Here is a 25,108-nt window from a genome sequence, read left to right as displayed (position 1 = left end):
AGGTAGGGTCACACAGCTGATTAATTGCTGTGAATAAGTTGTATACCTATAAAAAATTGAATTGGAAAAAAAAAAAAAGAATAGCTGCTGAAACTGTTTATGTACAAGCAAACACCTCATGGCATTTGATTCCTTGGTTTGGAGGTTTAGGGTCCTGGTTTCATGGGACATCCCAGTTAATTGGCCTAACAATGTGTTTAGTGCTTTCATTCTACCTCCTAGTTCTTTGTGTAGTGCCTGGGGTCTTAAAAGCTTGCAAGTAGCCATCCAAGGTACAACAATTGGTCTCTATTCACCCGGAGCAACAGAGGGAATAGGGAGAGTCAGGAATAGGAGGAGAATATGGAATGTGTGGCCAATTGCCTCTATGAACAACTGTTTTCTTTGGCATGAGGCCAGAACTGGATGGTGTTCTACCATTACTGGACATTTTGATAGAAGATTCTATAAAAGAATCCTGATCAAAAATGGGAAAATGCAGAATAGAATTTCAAATTCTTACGGACTCCAGACCTTCTGGAGCCATGGAGGGTAGATGAACCCCTCACACACTTGCCCTTAGATTATCTTTAAACCTTAAACCAGAAATATCCCCTGAAGTCTTCTTAAGACTGAACAAATGTTTAGCTTAACTAGAGAAAAAGATCTGTCTTGAGTATCATGCTCTTTTAAGAACTATGTATATGGGATCAAATTGACAACAGCAACTCAGAAGATTATATGGGAACCTTAGCGGCGGGATAGTGAGGGAGGAACAACTCAGAAAAAGAGGGTGAGAATGGCTGTACAACTCTAAGAGTGTAATCAATGTCACTAAGTTGTATATGTAGAAACTGTTGAATTGGTGTATGTTTTACTCTGTATGGTCTCAACAGCAACATCAAAATAAAATTCAGAAAAAAAAGAAAACATGATGTGTGAGATTATACTAGGTCAAAGAGAGAAGGATGTCTGTGATAAAGGGAAGTGCATGCAAAGCCACCAGTTATAAAAGAGGTTTATGTTTCCAGGGAGTAGATCTTGGCTTAGTGAGGCAAGTTGTGTTTGGATTAGATGAGTTAAAGAAGAGATTGGAAAGTTAGGTAGGACTATAAAAGGCTTTATATGCCATCTTTGAAAGCTTAAGTTATTTTTCTTTAAAACAGAGATAAACAAACTTTTTCTGTAAAAAGCCAAATAGTAGATACTTTTGTTTTTGCCGGTCATATGGCCTCTATCCCAACTACTCAACTGCTATTGCAGCACAGAGAATGGCACAGACAAGTGTAAATGAATAGATGTGAAAGTGCTCCTGTAAAAGCTTTTTTACAAAAACAGGCAGCAAGGAGGATTTGGCCCAAGGATCGTGGTTTTCTGATAAATGGTTTAGACCATGGGAGTCCTGGGAAATCGTTGAGTTTAGGGGGAACATGATCAGATGAGTATTTTAGAATGAACTATGGTGACTCTTGAAAGATGGATTCAGTATACTTTAGCTGCTTTGTGAAAAAAAAAATACTGGTATTATTTTTCTGTTATTTCAATCACTGGATACATCTAGCTACATTAGAAAAATATTCTCCCTGGATTTTAAAATGTTCTTCCTGGAATTTTAAATTTTACTCAGCTGCATTAGAAAAGTGGTATTCCTGACTTTTAAGTTCCTTAGACAATAATGGTTTTTTTGCTTGTTTGGACTGAGATAAAACTAGAAGTTGAACATTGATTTCTCTCTTTACATTATGGGACAGAAGAAGCTTTTTGGCAACCTCTGTAGTGGTAGGTAGCCTGTTAAGAATTTATTTCAGTTTTCCCAGGAGTCTGCTGCTCTGCAGAAGATCCATGTGGCACAATAAATTTGGGCACAGAAAATTTCGGGGTGCTGGAAGCATACTCATTGTGAAAAATGCATTTTAACATGGCCCAGTGCTTTGCAATGACTGTGCTGGCATTCCCAATTTCTAATTTTTTAATGATGTTCCTTACTGTGTATCAGCAGTCAGGGGCCTGACTTCAGTTTGCAAACCTGGGACGTTAAACTAAAGCTGCGCAGCAGACAAGACTCATTTTTGAAGCCCTGTATCTAATTGACTGTCTCTTTCCAGTTTTCAGATGTCTTGGCATGGAAACCATTATGCTTTCTGACATTTTATCTTCTATTCATTTTATTAAATTTTTGTTTCTAGGCCGAAATTCGTACGGATTTTAATATTCTCTACAGTATGATGAAAAAGCACGAAGAATTCCGGTGGATGAGACTCCGGATCCGGCGAATGGCCGATGCGTGGATCCAGGCAATCAAGTCCCTGGCAGAAAAGCAGAATCTTGAGAAAAGAAAGAGGAAGAAAGTGAGTATCTTATTAATTCAGTTCAGTCAGACACCGGTTCTTTTTTAAAATTTGACTTTGCTTGGAAACAAGACTAAGAGAAATGTCATGTCTCAAATGATATTCTCTCAGGGTGAACCTGCTCTGTCTTTTGTACATGCGTATTCCTTTCCCCAATAGCCATACTCTTGCCCAGCAGGGAGCTGCACATGTATTTCTTGGTGAAGCCAAGCAGCATATATGCCTGCAAGATTTTCATTTGAACCATCTGACTGCCTCTCTCAGTAGAGTCTGGAAACTTTTCCCCGTTTCTTTTCCGGAACCCAGCCTTTGAGTTTCTCCCAGTTCAATTACATCATCTATGATAATTTTGTATTTTTAGTCATTGTCAGTTGTTAAATTGAGCAACCGGTGGGTTCTATTTCAGCTGTTTGGTTAATATTTCTGACTGTGTTCCTAAGAGAGAGATGCTATCAATTAAGCCTGTACTAATTTGTTTCAAGTTGATGAGGAGTTGTTTGGAAAACCCTTAGAATACTTCTGGGCTTGGAAGAGTTTGTACCCCATAGCTATAGATTAAGTGGTTGTGGCTTTAGATGAAATGTTTTGGTTTAAGAACTGAGTAAAGTGAATGTTTTGTGCACACATCTAAAAAGAACTTAAAAATGAGTTTGATTTTTATAATATGACTAATTTTATAGTCTCAAAAAAAAAAACAGCAATACTCCAAGTCATAGTTTGATGGGTCATTTTTATTTAGATCCTGGAGTTTATGAGACCACAGAACCAAACGTTCTGGCACCAAATAGTCCTCTATGGAAGGACATGTGATGAGATTCTCCAGATGGGCTGTAAAAGGAAATAAAGAATATCTCTCTATGGAGTAGTCTCGGGGGTATGCTGTTAAGTGAAAAAAGATAGTTGGAGAGAAGTATGTGTTTTTAAAAGGGAGACAAAGTGTGTATGTCTGTATGTATGTGTGTGTGTGTATATATATAAAATACACATGTGCTTCTTGCTTATATGAAAATAAATTGAAAGACTAAGCTGCAAAATTAAAAATAAGTGGTCCTATATTATAGGGGAGGAAGGGAATGAGATAGAGGCATTAGATGTAAAAGCAAAACTTCTCTGAATATATCTTTGTAGATTTGAATTTGGAGCCATTTTGTATAAGTCTAAAACAAAATTTAATTACAAAAAAAAAAAAGCCCTAAAAACCACAAAGAAAATAAAATAAACTAGCTGCATACATAGTTTTTTACGAAAACATAGAGAAGGACTATTCTTAGTGATTAGAACACGGTAATTTGTCTGAACATTTCTAATGGGATATCACCAAACAAAAAACAAAGACAAAAAACATTTCTTCCTAATCATGTAGTAGGTAGTGGTGCTGTAATTCTTATTCTGAATGCAATTGTGTATATGGGGATAAAGTGACTGAGTAATTTTGTTAGTGTCCCTGAGAAGTAGAATTTTCAGTGTGGGAGAAAGGAGATAACAGATATAAGATGATTAATATTACATAAAAACATTGTAATCCTGAGTTTGAATTAGAACTCATGATTTGTTTTATCTTTGAGAAAAAATAAATTTCTTAGTTGTATGTACTCAAAAGGCCTAGAGACTGATTAACCTAGTAGTAATGAGCACCCCAAGTACCAGATTTTGATCTCTAAATACTATTTCCACTAATGGGTATTAGGGGATCTTGGAAAAATGGCCGCATCAGGTCTGAGATAGAAGTAGTTCATGACAAGCTTAGAACATCTTGTCATACCAGAGAGCAAAGAAGCTATCCAGGACTACTAGGGTTGTGTCAAAAGAACTTAAGAGCCAACTTGGATGGCTTCCCACTGGCCAAGATGGAACAATTTGATAATCAGTAAGGATAATAATGCAGTGTACTGAAACACATCAAATATGCTTATATCCATGATTTTATAGCGATGTTTTTTAAACCCCATTGGTTCCTATTGGAGTATGCCAAAGAACAAATTTCTGTTTTGAAAACAGGTAAGTAAAGGAAAGAATCAAGCATTGACTAGGCATTTTTAATGCAAACAGTACCTCAGGGTAACCAAAGAACTGATGAGGGGTAGTTTCTCTATAGGGGTATTACAGCTAATAAATGAAGAAGGATTGATAGAATATCAACATTTTGCATCCCTTAATGGATGAATGGGGCCCCAGGGTGATGAAGACTGTTAAGGTGCTTGGCTGCTAACTGAAAGGTTGGATCTTGGAGTCTACCCAGAGGCACCTAGGAAGAAAGGCCTGGTGATTTACTTTCAAAAAATCAGCCTTGAAACCCTATGGAGCACAGTTCTACTTTGACACTCAAGAGGTCACCTTGTGTGTTGGGACTGACTCAGTGGCAACTGGTTTTGGTTATAATGGATGAATGAGTCTAGCAGTGATCATCAGTGGCTGCTCACAACACAAAACAGAGACACCCAGACCTTGTACCTCTCCGTGAAAGTACAAGCATCATCTGTGAAGTAGATGGCCAGAAAATCAAATCCAAATTGATCGATCTGTGTATCTAATTACTAATCTACTGGAAATATAAAGGACAGAGGAATCTGTTATATACGACCATTTGATTTAATTCAGCAAAAATCCCGTGTGGGAGACTCTCCTGGAAATACAACCCAGTGTCTTTGACAAATGAATTACAAACACCTCCTCCTCAGAAAGAGTGATGAGGAGTGAATATAGGCTGAAGGAGGTTAAGAAACTTACCGGGCAGTTGTGATTTATTTGGCTTCTGAATTGAACAACTGCACTTACAAAAAATAGGAGACTGTTGACATGTGAACACTGACTGGATACTGGATGATATTTGTCTCAGTCATCTAGTGCTGCTAAAACAGAAAGGCCACAAGTGCGTGGCTTTAACAAAGAGAAATTTCTCACAGTCTAGTAGGTTACAAGTCCAAATTCAGGGTGTGGGCTCCAGGGGAACATTTTCTCTCTCTGTCGGCTCTGGAGGAAGGCCTTTGTCTTCAATCTTCCCCTGGCTGAGGAGCTTCTCAGGTGCGGGGACCCTGTGTCCAAAGGACGGGCTCTGCTCTTGGTGCTGCTTTCTTGGTGTTATGAGGTCCCCAACTCTCTGCTTGCTTCCCTTTCATCTCTTGAGAGATAAAAGGTGGTACAGACCCCACCCCAGGGAAACTCCCTTTACCTTGGATCAGGAGGTGACCTGAGTAGGGTGATGTTACAATCCCACCCTAATCCTCTCAACATAAAATTCCAATCACAAAATGGAGGAAAACCACACAATACTGGGAATCATGGCCTAACCAAGTTGATACACACATTTTTGAGGGGACATAATTCAATCCATGACAGTACTGAAGAATTATTATTAACTATAAACTTGATGATGATGTATGGTCGTTTTTTTTAAGTAAACATTTGTTTTCTTTTACAGATACTTTCTGAAATATTTACAAGTGAAAAGCTATATCATTTAGGGTCTGCTTCAAAATAATCTAGAGAGGTTGGGAGAAAATGGGAGATATAGATTAAGTCCCTGGGTAGTTTAAATGGTTATCACACTCGGCTGCTGACCCAAAGGTTGGAGGTTTGAGTCTACCTAGAGGCATCTCAGAAGAAAGCCCTGACAATCTACTTCCAAAAAATCAGCCACTGAGAACCCTACAGAGCACAGCTCTATTCTGACACACATGGTTTCGCCATGAGCCGGTGTCTGCTTGATGGCAACAGTGTTGTTTTTTTTTTTTTGTAAATTAAATATGGTTTGTCATGAACTAATGATTATTGAAGCTATGTAATGGGTATATCAGGATTGACTGTATTATATCTGTTTTTGTACATGCTGAAATTTTCCATATTAAAGGTTAAAAATATTCCTGCTACGGGAAGAAATCCAATATTGTTACAAGACAAGATCATGTTGTCCTGGCTTAACTTCCCTTAATTCGGATTTTCCAGATAGATCCCATTTTTGAAAAGCAGGTGTGTCTCATCACAGCTCATGCTCATAGCCATATCAAGGGCAGCAATCGCTTTCTTATTTTTGGAAAAATGGCATATCCCACATTGAGATTTCAGAACATCAACATGAGTTTAGAATCGGTTGATGACTTTTGGGTGTGTTACTGTGGAGTTTGTCCTTGGTTCAGTGGGAATACTCAACGTGTGCCTCTTTTGTTGTTTTCCAGGTCCTTGTTCACCTGGGACTCCTGACCAAGGAATCTGGATTTAAGATTGCAGAGACAGCTTTCAGTGGTGGCCCTCTCGGTGAATTAGTTCAGTGGAGTGATTTAATTACATCTCTGTACTTACTGGGCCATGACATTAGGATTTCAGCGTCACTGGCTGAGCTCAAAGAGTAAGGAGATTACTTTTCAATTTTAAAATCAGAATACAAAAAAGAAATTGTAAACTCTTCAAGCCCTCTATTAGTGTGTAATTTCTTGTGGAGGAAAATGGAAGTGATAATTCACTAAACAGGAGATAAGAAGATTATTTTCAGGAGCTAAATACATACACTGTGAAAAGGATAATATGTTTTCATTGTAGCTGTGGGCTCCAGAGGCTTCATAAATGAATGCAGAAAATTCAAACTAAGAAGCTTATGCTTTGCTATTCCAGGTGCTTCCAACATCTGCAGCACAAAACATTACCGACTCTACTAATTCCCTGTCTCTTGATGAAATTCATACCATTCCCGACTCAGCATCAGGCTCTCTAAACCTTAAAACAGGGCACATTCCTGTTTATAATTTAATTTGGATGGAATGAATTTCCTGAAAGCCCAGATCCTATCCCTTTTCAGTTAGCCAACTTTCAACTGAATCTGTTAACTCCACCTGAGTTTTCTCCTTCACTGAAATTTGCTTCTAGTGCTAGCCCTTTCTTAATCCCTTTTAGATTGAGACAGCTAAGCAGGAAACCTGTAGGTCACTGTTACTCCATTCGGATCACTGCCCATAGAAGCTTTCTACTCAATGGCCAAGTTATCATGGTGCAATATGTCAAATGTTTTCAGGAGAAATACCTTGAGTGAACATTCTAGAGTTAGAAAGGATGTTAAGGCAATGTATGTTCCACCCTGCTCCTGCTTTATTATGCCAGACATTGATGCTATGAAGGGCCACTTGTGTTAGGTCCAAGATCCACATCTGGTCAGTGGCGGTGTGGAATTGAAAGCAGTAGTATCAATAAAGATAACAGCAGCTATCATGTGTTAAGTGATTTCCAGACACCAGGTGCTGTGATAAGGGCTTTAATTAAAACAGTAGTATCAACAATTATGACAGCCAAAATACTGATGATGACTATTCACAGCTAAAATTTGTTGAACGTTTAATGTGCGGCAGATGTTGTTGCTGTTGTTGTTAGGTGCTGTCGAGTTGGTTCCAACTCGTAGCAACTCTGTGTACAACAGAATGAAACACTGCCCGGTCTTGCGCCATCCTCACCATCGTTGCTGTGTTTGAGCCCATTGTTGCAGTCACTGTGTCAGTCCATCTCATTGAAGGTCATCCTCTTTTTCTCTGGCTCTGTATTTCACCAAGCGTGATGTCCTTCTCCAGGGACTGGTCCTTCCTGATAACATCCAAAATACATGAGACGAAGTCTCACCATCCTCGCTTTTAAGGAGCATCCTGGCTGTACTTCTTCCAAGACAGAATTGTTCTTCTGGCAGTCCATGGCATACTCAATATTCCTCGCCAACACCACAATTCAAAGGCACCATTCAAGTGCACCAGATGCTAAGCCCTTCTTATGTTTTATCTATTTAGTCCCTAGCACAAATTCAGAAGTAGTTGTTGGTACTGCCTGCATTTTAAAGATGAGGAAACTGAGGCTCAGAGACCAAAATTGAATTGGTCAGTGTTACATGGGTAGTATGTGGAAGAGCCGGAATTTGATCCCTGTGTCTGTCTGACTTTGAAGCCTGTATCCTTAACCACATTGTGACTTTCAAGGGTAGATAAACTTGAGGTCTTCTGAACCCTTAATCACCACCATTGTCCTTTTACCCTGCTGCCTCTTGTTGCCTTCTTCCTGCTTGCTTAAAACGCATAGGCTATACAACTTATAAAGTAGATACATTCATATGTTTAACAATTACTCTTTCAGTGTTTTCTGTGGGCTGGCTCTTGGTATGGCATATGCAGAGATGGCCAGCATATGGTCAAGGAGTTGTCGGTCTTCTGTTAATTAGAGCCCAATCTGGTTAATGCAGATGGAGGCGTGGACGTTAGAACCTAAGCGGGAGTGCAGGAACTGTGGATATGGTTCACCGTGTTTAGCACCTAGAAAGTACCTGGTACACACACACGGGGTGCTTATTCCTGTTTATTGAATGAATAAGTGAGAGGATGAAGAAATGAAGGGATGAGTGGGTAGTGAACAAATGAAGTATAAGGCATTGGGAGAGAAACACCAGGAAGCACACAAGTTCTCCCTGGAGTGGGCAAGAGACCTGTGTAGGGATTTGTCAAGCATAGATTTAATTCTCCGATCAAGAGACGTCTATAAAGTCTTTAAGCATGGTGTCAGTGCCAGATGTCTTTTATTTAAGAAGATTATCATAGGAGCAACATAGAGCAGTGGTTCCCAAACCTGCCAGCGTATTAGAATTACTTGGTCAGGGGTAGATTGTCCTATAGGCAAGGTAAGCACAGTGCCTACCTTGCTTACCAGATTATCTGTAGTGAACAGTTTCACATTTTTTTCACATCAAAGATTCTGCTTTGAGTTATGGCTGGCATCTGTCTGTCTCCCACCCCACAGCACCTTCCTACAGAATCAAAGCCTCTTTTCAAATTGACAGTCCCTGACAGGGGCAGATAACCCAGTAAGCAAGGTAAGCATGGGCTTACTTGTGCTTACTTACTAATCAAAGACGTGGTGAAACCCATGTGAAATTGTTCACTACAAATGATTTGGTAAGTAAGGGAAGCACTGTGCTTACCTTGCCTATTGGATAATCAGCCCTTGCCTGGGATCTTTTTAAAATTCCAAAGCTCAGACTAATCAAGTCACAGCTTTTGGGAACTGGACTCAGGCATAAGTAGATGCCCCCAAGTGATTATACTGTCAGACAAGTTTGGGAACCACTTAATAGTGGGGCCAGCAAACAAGAAGAACAAATCCATCCCTCTCCCTGTATTTGTAAATAAAGTTTTATTGAAGCACAGCCATACCCATTTGTTTATATTATGTCTATGGCTGTTTTGGTCCCTGGGTGGTATAAAGGGTCAATGTGCTTGACTGCTAATCAAAAAGTTAGCGGTTAAAAAAAAAAAAAGTTAGCGGTTCAAGGTGACCTGGTGATTTGGTTCTGAAAAATCAGCCACTGAAAACACTAGGGAGCACAATTCTACCCAGACACACAACGAGTCAGAATTGACTCAGTGGCAACTGGTTGTGGTGGTAGATGGCTACACCGTCAGGGATGAGTAGTTGCAAAGTTTTTTTTGAAAAAGTGAAAGTATTTCCTGCATGGCCATTTATAGAAAAAGTTTTCTGACCCTTAGGATAGAGTCATGTAGGAAGAAAGTGGTTATAGGGGTCTCAGTGTTTTCAGAAACCCAGCAGAGAAGAAAAGAAGGCCTGAAGAACTGACCCTACAACACTGTAGAGCAGAGTCTTGAATGTGACTCTTGTCCTTTGAAGTAGACTGCCCAGAACTTGGTGAAGGATTGTTATGGGGTGTGGGCAGGGGTAAAAAGGAGCAGTAATGACTGATTTTCTAGGTGAACGCAGTATGTTTAGCAGTCATTTACTACCACCTGTGAAGCTGGCATGTCGATCATGTAGAGTGGCACTTTCTGAGTTCAAGGGTGATGGATGGATGGATGGATGGATGGGGATGGGTGGATGGGTGGGTGGGTGGATGAGTGAGTGGATGAGTGAGTGGATGGGTGGAAAGGGAAGTGGGAAGGGTAATGAAATATAAGTCATAGGGCTGGTTCTGTAATACAGTCTAGTAAGAAAAAATTTACATAAGAGAAATAATTAGGGAATGCTGAAAGACAGTATAGAAAGAAATTATTACAGTAGAAGCTAGAAATGGAAGGCAGTTAGAGAAAGAAAGGATAGGTTAGTCAGTAAGGCCTGGAATAATAAGTACCAGCTGTGTGGAGGAAACTAATAGTCACTGAGAGTCTACACTAGGGACTTTGTTGTTAATAGCTCATTTAATCTGCCTAAGGACTTCTGAGAGGTTAGCATCATATCCAATCCATATTCAAGCCTTTTTTTTTTTTTTTTTTTTGGTGGTCAGGGAGAAAGAGGGAAGATGATGAGAGAAAAACTCAGACAGGTTAACATACCTGAGGTCTCATAGCTGCTGGTTGGTGAAGGCAAATCCCGACCCAGAGCTTTCTTGGTTTCAAAGGCTGTGCTTGTTTTTTTCGAGAGTCAGTATCAGGGCTGTGGGTAGATTTTGCTGGGTGGTAAGAATTTGGATGGGCAGTGTATTTGGAAGGCCCATGCTGCTGTGTTCAGTGAGGTTTCTTTGAATGCATATTTGCCTATTAAAGTTGCCAGGTGTAGTACCTTGGAGTGAATTATGTCTTTTCTTTCCCTCCTCTGCTTTTTCTCTAGAATAATGAAGAAGGTTGTAGGAAACCGATCTGGCTGCCCAACTGTAGGGGACAGAATCGTTGAACTCATTTATATTGATATTGTGGGACTCGCTCAATTCAAGAAAACTCTTGGACCATCATGGGTTCATTACCAGTAAGTACTAATATACTGTTCTTCATATTTTTAGAGCTCCACCACCCCAAGGATTACAAGTTTGCAGATAGAAGAAGCTTATCAAACATTATCTTTTGAACTGTGTGGAGTATATTTCTCATTTCTAATTGAAATTCAGATTCTTCACAGTGACTTTTTATCTTCAAGGGCTATTCATTATTTTCATTGATTTCTCAAGAATAGAAAACAAATGTCCCACCTCCTTTTTGCCTTCCCTAATACTTTTTTTTTTTTAACACTTAACATTCCTCTCTCAATACACCCACAGCAGTCTCATCTATTTAATCAAATAATGATTTTGATACAGTATGAGCAGTGTCATTTCTTGTGTTCCCTAAGTTTGAGACGATGATTCATTTCTTATACCTTTGCCTTCATCAGTCTTCTTGTCATTTTTGGAAGAGAATGCCAGGAAGACCTTGTCTGAAGGCTGGGTCTTGTACTTTTTAAGATAAGCTTCATGCTTAATATGACTAGGGTGACTGCCTTTCTTACTTGAAATACTAGCTCCGTGTTTCCAGAATGTAGGTTTGGGATGAGAAGTATTTGAAAGGATTTACATAATTTTACATGGTGCACAAACATAGCACTAAAACTAAATAACATTCAATTGTATAATGAGATTCATTAATTTTTCAATTTTATTTCAGCCTGAGAAAAGGCTTAATGTAATGCTAATGTATCTTCAGCATGAGTCAAAATCGACTTGCTGGCACTGGATTTGGTTTGGTTTGGTTATATCTTCAACATTTATTTTAACACTTGCGTGCATTTTAATGAAGTGAAAGTAGCTGTAAGTCTCAGCTTTAAGCCGGCCTATGCATCTAGCTTGAATTTAATAGTACTTTTTTGGAGGGTCTGTATGGTTTTTTTGTTACCTGCCATTTATTGCAGTTAATACTGGCTTTCATTTATCAGCTCAATTAAAAAATGAAGTTAAAAAAGGCGAATAAATTTAAATATTTACTTAATATGATAGTATAAAGGGTATGAATTTGGCAAAAATTGTGAAGATAGGTAAACATTGTACCAGTTGATAGTGAATGTTGATTTATAGTTTAAACCAACTTCTAAGAGAAAATGTAAAATTTCTCAATTATTACGACTTAGAAATTCCTCCATGCTTTTTTTCTATTGTTAGTGGGTAAAGAGGATAGTTTGACGTATTCTTCTGACTTAATAATTGAGTCCTAATAGCCTGAACTGGAGTTCCTGGTTGGCGCAAACAGTTAAGCACTCAGCTACTAACTAACTGAAAGATTAGCAATTCCAGCCCACACAGAGGCACTTCTAAAGAAATGCCTGGTGATCTATCTCCTAAAAATCAGTCATTGAAAACCCTGTGGAGCCCAGTTCTACGGACACATGTAAGTCAGAATCAGCCTGATGGCAACTGGCTTTTTTTTTTTTTTTTTTAAATAGCCTAAACTAGATCTCTCTTTTTCAGGGTAGTTTAGAGTTTAATGTTAACTTTAACCTCCAACGTTCCGTCAGATTGGACGTCTTTTAGAAATTAGAAGAAAATTAAACTGAAAGTATTTAGGACCTTCTCAAAAACAGAGGGGGCAGAAAACCACCCACTGTAGACTCACCCACAGTGATTTCCTCATTGGCAGTGAAGCACTCACGGGTGGTGGGGGGACAGCTTTGACTGAAGAGAGACAGCTGTCTTCATGTCTTTTTGGTTATACTTTCACAGAAAAAAAAAATGAAAAACTTAGTTTGAGCCAGAAATGCAGACCGTCTTTTTTCATCATTTTTTTTTTTTTTCCTGGTTGGTTTTTTCCCTAAAATCTTCATAAATCACAGGCCACCACATTCCTTCTCAATTAGGTGGAAATAACCGTCTTTCTTCTTGGTTAATAAGCCGTGTACTAAACATTTTTTTTTTTTAGCTACAACATTAAAAAAAGAAAAGCAGAACCTGTTGCGTTCTGGTTTTTTGCAGATGGCAGGCATCTGATAAATGTGAACAAGGAATTGGGCAGTACAGACATCCCATGACTCACATAACCTCACTATTAGGAAGGGCTGTTTGGATAGAAAAATATCCTCAGCGGTAGTGTTTAGGTCAATTAAAAAGAACAATTTCATTACTAACATGGTCACTGTTGATTGGTATTTGATTCTTGTTGGATGAAAAGGCACCTCAGAGGGGATTTTTTGGTACATTGTAATGTTTATTTTGCCTTTCTTTATAATAAATCATCCACCTTAATAATATTAGCTGGCAAAGAGGTCCATTAATAGTGTAGCCTTGTACTCTTTGTGGTGTGAACAAGCTAAGATTTCATCAGAAGACCAAGCAGGCACTCTAGAACGTTTTTTGTCCATTTTTATCTCTTTTGAAGTTTAGAAATTGACAGGATTTTCATCTTGGTTTGGATCAGAAATCAGTTGTCTTGTTTGATAGTACCAGTAAAACCAATAGATGGTATGAATTTCATTAAATGTAAAGTGACTGTCTGATCTTTCAACTAAGGAGCAAACACTTGATGCCCATGACTTGGAGAAACATTTGCAAATTCTGTCCAATTTTTGTAGGGACCCAGGAGATTCAATTAAATAAACATCTATTAAATGCAGGTAGTCCCTGACTTATGATAGGGTTCCATTCCAACAACTCCATCATTAAGTCGGCTGTGATGTGAATAGAATACCTTTTTTTTTTTTTTCAGTTTTCATTATTGCCTTTTATTATCAGTATCTTTGTAAATCCTGTATTTGTCTTTGGGAGTTGGAAACATTACGTATAGATTTACAGATATATTTTAAGGTCATATGTGATACATATTACTAACAAGAAGATGCATAAAAAAAGCGGTTGTTAATTACAGTTGGTCATAACTTGAATAGATTACAAGTCAGGGATTATCTGTATCTAGATGTGACCCCTTATTCTGCTAGGTATTGTAAAACTCATAGCTCTTTTCTTCCCATGAAGCCTTTGCTTAGCATTGAAGACTGTATTATTTTCCTGAGGCTTCCATAACAAATTACCACAAACTGGATGGATTAAAACATCAGAAGTTCATTTTGTCACAGTTCTGGAGGCATAAATTCCAAAAATCAAGGTGTTCGCTTGGTTGTGCTGTCTCCGAAGGCTCTAGGGTAGGATTCTTCCTTGCCTCTTCCAGCTTCTGGTGACTCCAGGCATTTCTCGGCTTGTAGCTATAAGACTCCACTTTCTACCTCTGTGTTTACATGGCCCTCTCTTCTTCTGTCTCTTATGAGAACACTTACCATTGGATTTAGGGCCCACTTGGGTAATCCAAGATGATCTGCTCTTGAGATCCTTACCTTAATTACATCTGCAAAGAACCTTTTTCCAAATGAAGTCAGGTTTGCATTGTTCTGGGAAATTGACGTATTTTCTGGAGGACCACCAGTCAACTCACTACAAGATAAACAGGAAAATAAGGTGCAAGTAGTCCAAGATACCATGTCTTACCTGAAACTCCAAATTAGAAAGTAAGTCCTAGCAAGAATGTTGTGTGTGTCCATCTCGTAGTGGAGCAGCCAAGAGTATTGAGACTGTTCCAAGACTCACTTGGCATTGATGTGGCTGTCCTTGTTGGAGGAAGGCAGCTGCCTCGGGCATCGAGGCAAATAAGTCATTAGTCTGTCCTTGATGCTCCAGACACACAAAAGACATTAGAGGAGCAGCATAAATATTAACAACACAAGCACAGTTCTAAAACCCACAGATGTGGAAGGATTGAAAAAGAAAATCTATAATGTTGAGCCTCCTGTCATGAACAAAGATTAGTCTCCTGCCCCTGTTTTATAAAATAAACCTGAGTAAGACAGAAAACAGACAATTTCCAACCCCAAACCTCAAGTTTAAGATTGTAGAGTCATATCTCAGTTTTTCAATCATTCCATAGTCTTTCATCATGAAGAAGTCTAACATCTAGACACTATAAAAAAAAGAAACCCAGGCTTTCAGGAGTTAAGCTCCCACCAGGCATCTTTACTTGTCATGGCTTGTTTTAATTGTCCAAATTAAAAATAACAATAGTAAAATTCCCAGTTAAAAATATAATCACAAGCCAAAGCTAGAAAAGCTAGAGAGGAACAGCAGAGACCGTTAGAGAGATTTGACGGCAAATAAGTGGAAGATGCTGGAGGTTTTGGGTGAGGGTTCCTTACAACAAGGTGGCATGTTTCTCCCTGCAGTGACTTCAGGGACCGTTGAACTCATGGACTCACAGAGGGGTGCTGGCAAATTCCAGCTGTGGTGAGGAGCTGACATTCCACAGCCCCACCTGTCAGAGCAACTTTAGCCCGTGACTGTGTCTTCCTTCCTTCTTCCCCTCTCTTCTCTCATGGCGACCTTCTGGAGAGCTGCCGCTATTGTCTGCACTGCTTTCTGAATACTACTGCCTTTTTCTGAAGAAATATGCTGGCTTCAACCCATTCCTTTTTTATCTTATTTTAAGATAAATATTAAGAAATGAGAAGGCTTATTATTAAATAGAGGAAAGGAATGCTCTGAGCTATTCAAAGAGCAGGGAAAACAAGCGCTGATCAGTTCCTTTAGGTCCCTTACTTTCTTTTTCCTGGACTTGGGGCCCTTTTTTTGTCCACCTATTGACTGCCATGCTGATGGCACGCTCTTGGTGATACTGTGAAAATTGTCACTGTGATGAGAGCCACATAGAAATCCAAAGCCAGGACCCCTTCATGTGGTCAGCCTGTGTTTCGCCATATGATCCTGGCCCACCCTCCCTTTCTCCCCCTTTCTTTTCTTCTCTTTCTTGTGTAGACAAATGGTGGGGATCTCTGATGAGAGAGTGATCACACTAAAATGGCAGTTTTACTATTGCTCTTCCTGGAGAATTCAATCCAGTGTTTGGATTTTTTTTTCTTTTTTCCTAACTAGCACATTGAAGTAAAAATAAAAAGTTGAAAGAATGGCATCCTAATGGTGGACAAGGAAGAAAGATATAGAGTCAGACACTTAAAAATCAATGCCATCATCTGATTCTAAAATGTAGGCTTTATACAACTTGATCAAGGCAAAGTCATAGAAGCTTCACGGACACATCGGAATTCCGTAAGGGACCAAATTACAAGGCTGAGGGCTGAGGACCATGGTCTCAGGGGACATACAGCTCAGTTGGCCTGGCATAGTTTATGAAGAAAATATTCTACATCTTACTTTGAAGAGTAGCATCTGGGGTCTTAAAAGCTTGTCAGTGGCCATCTAAGATACACTGCTGGCCCCACCCCATTTGGAGCAAGGGAGAATGAAGAAAACTAAAGACACAAGGGAAAGATTAGTCCAAAGCACTAATGGACCACAGCTACCACAGCCTCTACCAGACTGAGTCCAGCATAACTAGATGCTGCCCGGCTACCACCACCAACTGCTGTGACAGGGATCACAATAGAGGGTCCCAAACAGAGCTGGAGAAAAGTGTAGAACAAAACTCTAACTCAAAAAAAGAAAAAAAGACCATACTTACTGGTCTGATGGAACCTGGAGAAACCCTGAAAGTATGGCTCCTGAACACCCTTTTAACTCAGTACTGAAGTCACTCCTGAGGTTCACCCGTCAGCCAAAGAGCAGACAGGCCCATAAAACAAACAGTAATACACGTAGCTCAATCATGTATATAAGACTAAATGGACACACCAGCCTAGGGGCAAGGTCAGGAAGGCAGGAGGGGACAGGAAAGTGGGCAAATGGAAATGGGGAACCCAAGATTGAGAAGGGGAGAGTGTTGACACATGGCAGGATTAGCAGCCAGTGCCACAAAACAATACATATATTGTTTAATGAGAAACTAATTTGCTCTGTAAACCTTCATCTAAAGCACAATAAAAAATAATAAAAGAAAAAAATGTAGGCTTTAATCTTTACTGACTTTTGTGCTTATTGGTCCAGTCATTCAGAATTATCATTGGTACCAAAGGCCAGTCCCCAGCTAAATTTACATCATTGTTTTGAGGATGAGTGATGAAATAAATGTAATAAAAATCAATAAGTTTTGTTTCAGTATTGATTCCTTTGTTCCAACTGGCCATTCTTTGTGCACAGTAGAACAGGGCCATATGGTCTCTCTTGCAGCTACCCAACTCTGATGTTATAGCACAAAAGCTGCCATAGATAACATGTAAATGATTGGGCTTGGCTGTGTTCAAGTAACATTTTACTATGGATGCTAAAATTTGAATTTTATATGATTTTCATGTTTCATGAAAGTCTTTTTTTTAATCCATTAAAAAAATGTAAAAACTATTTTTAGCTCACAAATCATGCACAAGTCAGTGGACCAGATTCGGCCTACAGCTAAAGCTTTGGTAGAGCAACCTAATGAAACATCTTCAGTTTCATTTCTTCAGGCTCAGGAGAAAGGAATATGTTTCTGTTACTATCGAAAGCTTAAATATTGGCACTGCCTATTGAGCAAGATTCTAAGCTTTAGTTGATAGCGTAAACCAAATACTCTAACTGATGAAAATGTTGAATGATTGCCGAGAGAGGTAGGCATGCCATATGCCTCAAGCAGAATGGGACTGCTAAATATGGTAGCTCTTCGTTTCTTCAACAGCTGTTCATTAAGCACCTGCTCTAGGCTCAGCCCTGAGTGGAACAAACAGCTAGTGCTTGGCTGCTAACCGAAAGGTTGGTGGTTCCAGTCCACCCAGAGGCACTTTGGGAAAAGACCTGGCAATCTAATTCCAAAAAAGCTGCCATTGAAAACCCTATGGAGCACAGTTCCACCCTGACACACAATGGGTGGCCACGAGTTGGAATCGACTCAATGGCAAATAGTTTTTATATGCTTAATCCTGGCTAGGTGCCAGGTATACAGCAGTGAACACGGAAATCTGCAGTCCTAGCTTTAATGGGATTTTTTTTTTAGTAGTATTTGAGAAATCATCTATGCTGTAGTCAGCTCATCTGAAGGAAATGGTAGCTGTTATGTAATGGCTAAGGTACTAAAGTCACACAGGTAGATGTTTGATATACAAGCTCTTCTAAAATCTCTCAATTCCTGCCCAATAGTATTTCCAGGTAAAACTATCTGTCCATTCTTGGTAGTCTTTGAAGAGGGGTTGGAGGTTTCCCCTTTTGAACTTTGAGGTCTAGGGCGTACTTTTAAACTCATCACTTTTTTTTTTTTTCAGGTGCATGCTCCGAGTCCTAGACTCATTTGGCACTGAACCAGAATTTAATCATGCTAATTATGCCCAGTCTAAAGGCCACAAGACCCCCTGGGGAAAATGGAATCTGAACCCTCAGCAGTTTTATACCATGTTTCGTGAGTATTCATGCTTTCCCTCTGCTTTCTAGAATGCCACCGAAGATGGATGAAAAAATAAATAAGTCTGACATCTATTTGGGCTATGATTCTCAGGGCCCTTAGCTTCCAAAGTATGTACTGTTGAGCCTTTTCCTTGGAATGAACTGGATTTCTTATATTGGAATTGAAAGGCCCTGTGAGCATTTTGTAAAAAGCCTTGGAGATGTTCTGGAGGAAGGTTTGAAGTTTGAAAGTTTGTGAAGTATCAGTAGAAACCTCTTGGGAAAAGACTTTGTGGGTTGGTGTTGGATTGGCAGGCTCTAAACACGCTCCACACCACAGATGCTGTTTAGGCCCCACTTCTGTTTAAGGAGGTCTTCCATGTAGATACATTTTCTGGATAATTAAACCGTAATTATTTTCAGCCTCAAACTTTTTAAAATATTAGCTTTTTTTAAGTGGAGCCTTTTTAAACCCTGCTTCTTACTTTACTGATTTCTTAAATACTGGTCCTAGAAAGGAATGTCACCTTCCCTTGCTGACTTGGAGTCACTGTTGTCAGTAGTGGTTATTCTTATATGAGGTAATATATAAAACCCATTGCCATCAAGTTGATTCCAACTGATAGCAACCCTGTAGGACAGGATAGAACTGCCCCATAGGGTTTCCAGGGAGCAGCTAGGTAGACCGGAACTGCCAAGCTTTTGGTTACCAGCCAGGCTCTAACCATTATGCCACCAGGACTCCAATGTGGTGATAGAGCACACTAAAAGATGATGAACTAACTGACCTCAACTACTATGTTCTTATAATTTTTCTATTTCTATAGTTTTCTTTTCCATATTCACTGTATCTTACTGCTTCTGTCGGTTTACCTGCCTCTAGCTTCATTTCCTTTCTAATTAGCTGAGAGCTATTAGTAAAGCCAGATAGCCAAATTTGATAGTGTTTGTGCCCAAAATGAATTTATCATTTAAGTCAACAGACCCTTAGTGATGATACATCATCTTCTGGAAATGAAAGCTTATGAATTCCTCAGCTAACTTGGATGCTCAGGGTGAAGAATTCCCATTTTCCAAAATTATTAGAATAACTTTAAAGCCACTGGTTTCCATCAGAGAATTTCTGAGATTTGAATCTGTTTCCCTTGTTAAGACTCAAGGGGCCCCTGTCCTTGAGGACAACCATGTGATTAACCTTCCTCCTTGTGTGCATCCACTGGATGACTCTGTCTGCAGGCTCAGTAAATGTGTCATAACAAGCACATTGGACTAATCCTTGGTTGTTATGTTTGAGAAGGGAGAATTAAGAAGGATTACGGATAATGGGAGAACAATTTTAAAAATTAAAATTTGGTTTTTACATGTTCTTTTTGGCTTAGAGAGATTTGTGAGAGGTGGCTATAGGCATTGTAAACATTATAGGTATTGTTCTTGGAGCTAAATCATCCTGTTATTGCTGCCTGTCCTTGGGGAACAGCATTGGGCGTATTGGTGACAGATGGCTGTCAGCATGGTGAGGCTTGGTAAGAAGTTAGGTGGCAGCTTGACTTTGCTGTGTAACTTTTAGGGACGGGGGTGAGGTGGGACAAAAGAACCTAAGAAGTGACCTGTGTGTATGTCAAGAGACAGCAAAGGTTAGCTCTGTCCATAATGGCCAGAACTGCCTGAATGACATGATGTGTTTATGCCCACCACGAGGTGGGGTTTCCCTGAGAGGCTTTTCTGGAAAGTATAAAATTATCTTGTAAAATGTTGGAATTCTGAGTCCTGAATCATCTTCCATCCTTCATGGATGGAGGATTTCAGCAGTGTTGGTTGATTGAATTAAAAGAATTTTACTGCTTAAAATGTAACTAAAGACAAACACATGGATTAATTCCTTTTTAACCTGGGATGGGGATATATTTCCTGACTATGACACAGAATTCAGCAGGAATCGAGAAACAAATGATACATTTGACTGTATTTTTTTTTTAAAGGAACTGCGTGGCAAAAAAAAAAAAAAAACCACTGTAAGCAAGTTATATCACAGGCCCAGCGTTAATATCACTTGTACAAAGAACTATGTATTGAGAATAAAAAATCCACAATCCAACGGGAAACAGGCAAAACATACTAAGAGTTCCAAGGAAAAAGAAATTCATAGCCCCAAATATATGAAAAGATATTTAACCAGTTGCATGAGAGAAATGCATTTTAAAACTGCACTGAGATGCTGTGTCCCACTTACTGAATTGGCAGAATTCCAAAAGTTTGACAACATACCTATTCTGTTGGTGATAAACCAAGCAAAGCAGGCCGTCTACCCTGATGATGGGAATACCACATGGTATCACCCCTGTTGTTGTTGCTGTTAGGTGCTGTTGAGCCAGTTCCGACTCATAGCAACCTTACGCACAATGGAATGAAACACTGCCTGGTCCTGTGCCATCCTCAAAATCTTTGTTATGCTTGAGCTCATTGCTGTAGCCACTGTGTTAGTTGTACCCTGTGGGAGGGTATTTGCGTAGATCTAGCAAAACTAAACTACTTACACGTTTTTTCTTTAAATGAGCAGACCCATATCTTTAAACCTTTCTCAAATGAGCAAAAATAAAAAATGGCATACACATTAGAAATGAGAAAGGTCTCCAATCAATGATCTAAGTCGCTAACTCAAGAAAGTAGAAAAACAAAATAAACCTAAAGCAAGCAGAAAGAATGAAATAATAAAGTTAGCAAAAATCAATGAAATTGAAACAGGAAAACAGTAGAGAAAATTAATGAAACAAAGATCTGGTTCTTTGAAAAAAATCAATAAAATGAATAAACCTCCAGCAAGCTTGACAAAATAAAAAGAGAGAAAATGCAAATCACCAGTATCAGAAATGAAACAGGAATTTTCACAACAGATCTTATGGTCATTAAACATATAATAAGGGAATACTGTGAACAACTGTACAGTCATGAATTTGACAACTTATAAGAAATGGACCAATTCCTCAAAATTCACAAACTTCTAAAACTCAGCCAAGATAAAATAGATAACATGTTTAGTCATATAACTTTTTTTTAGTTGAAATTTTAATTTAAAAGCTCACAAAAATGAAACCTCTAAGCCCAGGTGGTTTCACTGGAGAATTTTACCAAACATCCAAAAAAGAATTTTCACCAATTCTATACAGTCTCTCGTGGCTTTATTTGTGATAGGAAAAGACTAGAAACAACCTACATGTTCATAACAGGGGACTGAGTGGGTAATACGTTTAATTGATTTAGTGAAGTACTGTATCTCTGGGGAGAGGGATGAGGCGGGTCTCCACTAGTACAGAGGGTGTTGTCTAGGATATATTAATAAAACCCAAGGTGTAGACCAGTGTGTAGAGTTATTCCCCTCTATATAAAAAGGGGATATGGAAGAGGGTGTGTGTCTGTGTGCATGAATTTGCTTATGTTTTCAAAAGAACCAATGGAAAGATAAATAAAAAACTAATACAGATGATTACCATTGGAGGAGGGGCGTGCAGGGACAGATATAGAAGGCAGATGTCTCTAAATGTTCCTTGTTTTGACTTTGGAGCCATATAGATGTTTTACATAACTAAAAAAAATTTAAATAAATTTGAAAAAAAAAAGCATTCACCAAACATTGAAACCACCACATGTCAGTTTGTCATACTGTGGCTGCTTGGGTGTTGCTATGAAGCTGGAAGCTATTTCCAGGTATTTCAAATACCAGCTGGGTTACCCATGGTGGACAGGTTTCAGCGGAGCTTCCAGACTAGGAAGAAGAACCTGATGGTGTACTTGTGAAAAGATTGACCAGTGAAAACCTTATGAATACCAGCAGAATATTGTCTGACAGTGCTGAAAGGGCTAGTGCTGAAAGATGAGCCCATTAATTTGGAAGGCACTTAAAAGACAACTGGGGAAGAGCTGCTTCTTTAGAGTCAACCTTAATGATATGGATGGGGTAAAGCTTTCGAGACCTTCATTTGCTCAAGTGGCATGACTCAAAATTAAAAGAAGCAGCCACAAACATCCATTAATAGTTGGAACATGGAATGTATGAAGTTTGAATCTAGGAAAATTGGAAGTCATCAGAAATGAAATGCACAAAAATCAATATCCTAGGCATTAGTGAGCTGAAAATGGATTGGTATTGGCCCTTTTGAATCAGGCAGTCATATGGTCTACTATGACCAATTAAAGGGGAATGGAGTTCCACTTTAAGTTCACTGTCAGAAAGAACATTTCCATTTCTATCCTAAAGTACAATGCTGTCGGTGATAGGGTAATATCTATACACTTACAAGGAAGACCAGTTAACACGACTATTACTCAAATTTACACACCAACCACTAAGGCCAAAGAAGAGGAAATTGAAGATTTTCACAAACTTCTGCAATCTGAAATTAATCAAACATGGGATCAAGATGCATTGATAATTACTGGTTAGAACACACTCGGCATTTCTCAAGCTGAAGGAACTGATGAAAAAATTCAAACCGTGAATTGCAAGTTTGATGGATTCTGTGGGGAAAATATTGAAGATGCCAGAAGCATCAAAAGAAAATAGAAGGAATACACAGAGTCACTATACCAAAAACAATTGATCAGCATTCAGCCATTTCAGGAGGTAGTGCATGATCAAGAACCAGTGATACTGAAGGAAGGGAGTATAAGCTGTACTGAAGGTGTTGGCAAAAAACAAGGCTCCCGGAATTGATAGAATACCAATTGAGATGTTTTAACAAATGGATGCAACACTGAAGTGCTCACTCATCTGTGCCAGGAAATTTGGAAGACAGCACCCGTCCAACCAACTGGAAGAGATCCATATTTGTGCCCATTCCAAAGAAAGGTGATCCAACAGAATGCAGAAATTATCAAACAATATCATTAACATCACAAGCAAGTAAAATTTTACTCAAGATAATTCAAAAACAGTTGCAGCTATACATTGACAGGGTACTGCCAGAAATACAAACTGGATTCAGAAGAGGATGCTGAATGAGGGATATCATTGCTGGTGTTACATGGATCTTTGCTGGAACAGAAAATACCAGTAAGATGTTTACCAGTGTTTTATTGACTATGCAAAGGCATTCAGCTGTGTGGATCATAACAAATTATGGATAACATTGGGAAGAATGGGAATTCCTGAGCACTTAATTGTGCTCATGAGGAACCTATACATAGACCAAGAGGCTGTTGTTCGAACAGAACAAGGGAATACTGTGTGTTTTAAAATCAGCAAAGGTGTGCGTCAGAGTTGTATCCTTTCACCGTATTCATTCTGTATGCTGAGCAAATAATCTGAGAAGGTGAACTATATGAAGAAGAACACGGCATCAAGATTGGAAGAAGACTCATTAACAGCCTCAGTTGTGCAGATGACACAACCTTGCTTGCTGAAAGTGAAGAGGACTTGAAGCACTTACTGATGAAGATCAAAGACCACAGCCTTCAATATGAATTAAACCTCAACGTACAACAAAAATCCTCACACTGGGACCAATAAGCAACATCATGATAAACAGAGAAAATATTGAAGTCGTCAAGGATTTCATTTTGCTTGGATCCAAAATAATGCCCATGGAAGCAACAGTCAAGAAATCAAATGATGTATTGCATTGGGCAGATCTGCTACAAAAGATCTCTTTAAAGTGTTGAAAAGCAAAGGTGTCACTTTGAGGACTAAGGTGTGCCTGACCCAATATCCTCATATGCATGCGAAAGCTGGCCAATGAATAAAGAAGACAGAAGAATTGATTCCTTTGAATTACGGTATTGGCGAAGAGTATTGACTATGCCATGGACTGCCAAAAGAATGAAAATTCTGTCTTGGAAGTAATACAACCAGAGTGCCCCTTGGAAGTGACGATGGTGAGACTTTGTTTTACACACTTTGGACATGTGATCAGGAGGGACCAGTCCCTGGAGAGGGGCATCAACCTTGGTAAAGCAGAGGGTCAGCAAAAAAGAGGAAGACCTTCAATGAGATGGATTGACAGGGTGTCTTCAACAATGGGCTGAAATATACCAATGATTGTAAGGATGGCGCAGGACTGAGCAGCGTTTTGTTCTGTTGTACATAGGGTCACTGTGAGCTGGAACCAACTCGACAGCACCTAACAAAAACAATGAACATTGAAAACAGGTAGAAATAAATAAATGAAACAAACAAACCTAACTATCAGTCAGGCCGGTGTTAATCCCTCACACAGAGAAAATAATGACTTCAAGTGACTTGAAGTGACTGGATAAAAAACCCAGTATTTTTTAAAACATTCTTATGTAATTATTTGAAACTATTATCAGTATGTTGTAGAAATCAAGATTTTTAGTATGGAAGTATATAAAAGTATAAAATTACTTTAGAAGAATAAAAGTAAAGGATTTAAGCATAGACTCTATAGTCTTCAGTTTGAATAGAAAATATCAGTATGAGTTCATTTTTTTCTCTTAGCGACCTACGTATAACAGAATGAAACATTGTCTGGTCCTGTGCCATCTTCACATTCATCGGTGTGCTCGAGCCCATTGTTGCAGCCACTGTGTATTTTGAGTGGATTTCAACTTACACGGTTCATCTTCAGCACTATATAGGACAGCGTTTTATTTTGATATATGGGGTTTTCACTGGCTAATTTTCAGAGGTAGATTGCCAGGCCTCTCTTCCTAGACTGTCTTAGTTTGGAAGCTCTGCTGAAACCTGTCCACCATGGGTGACCCTGCTGGTATTTGAAATACCAGTAGCATAGCTTCAGCATCGTAACAACACAAACCACCGTAGTATGACAAACTGACA

General features: G+C 39.1%; 1 protein-coding gene across 7 annotated transcripts in view; it reads left to right on the top strand.

Annotated features, from left to right (window-relative positions):
* Positions 1 to 25,108, top strand: part of MGAT5 (alpha-1,6-mannosylglycoprotein 6-beta-N-acetylglucosaminyltransferase) — a 430,917-nt gene that overhangs the window by 275,667 nt on the left and 130,142 nt on the right. For all 7 annotated transcript variants that reach the window (XM_023543018.2, XM_023543017.2, XM_003405868.4 and 4 more), the window contains 4 exons: positions 2,166 to 2,327; positions 6,500 to 6,669; positions 10,902 to 11,036; positions 18,198 to 18,331. In XM_023543018.2, coding sequence (XP_023398786.1) covers positions 2,166 to 2,327; positions 6,500 to 6,669; positions 10,902 to 11,036; positions 18,198 to 18,331 — 601 coding nt within the window. The remainder of the gene's footprint in view (positions 1 to 2,165; positions 2,328 to 6,499; positions 6,670 to 10,901; positions 11,037 to 18,197; positions 18,332 to 25,108) is intronic.

Source organism: Loxodonta africana, chromosome 6 (genome assembly GCF_030014295.1).
Source record: "Loxodonta africana isolate mLoxAfr1 chromosome 6, mLoxAfr1.hap2, whole genome shotgun sequence".
NCBI classification, from domain to species: domain Eukaryota; kingdom Metazoa; phylum Chordata; class Mammalia; order Proboscidea; family Elephantidae; genus Loxodonta; species Loxodonta africana.
This window is presented reverse-complemented; position numbering and strand designations above follow the sequence as displayed.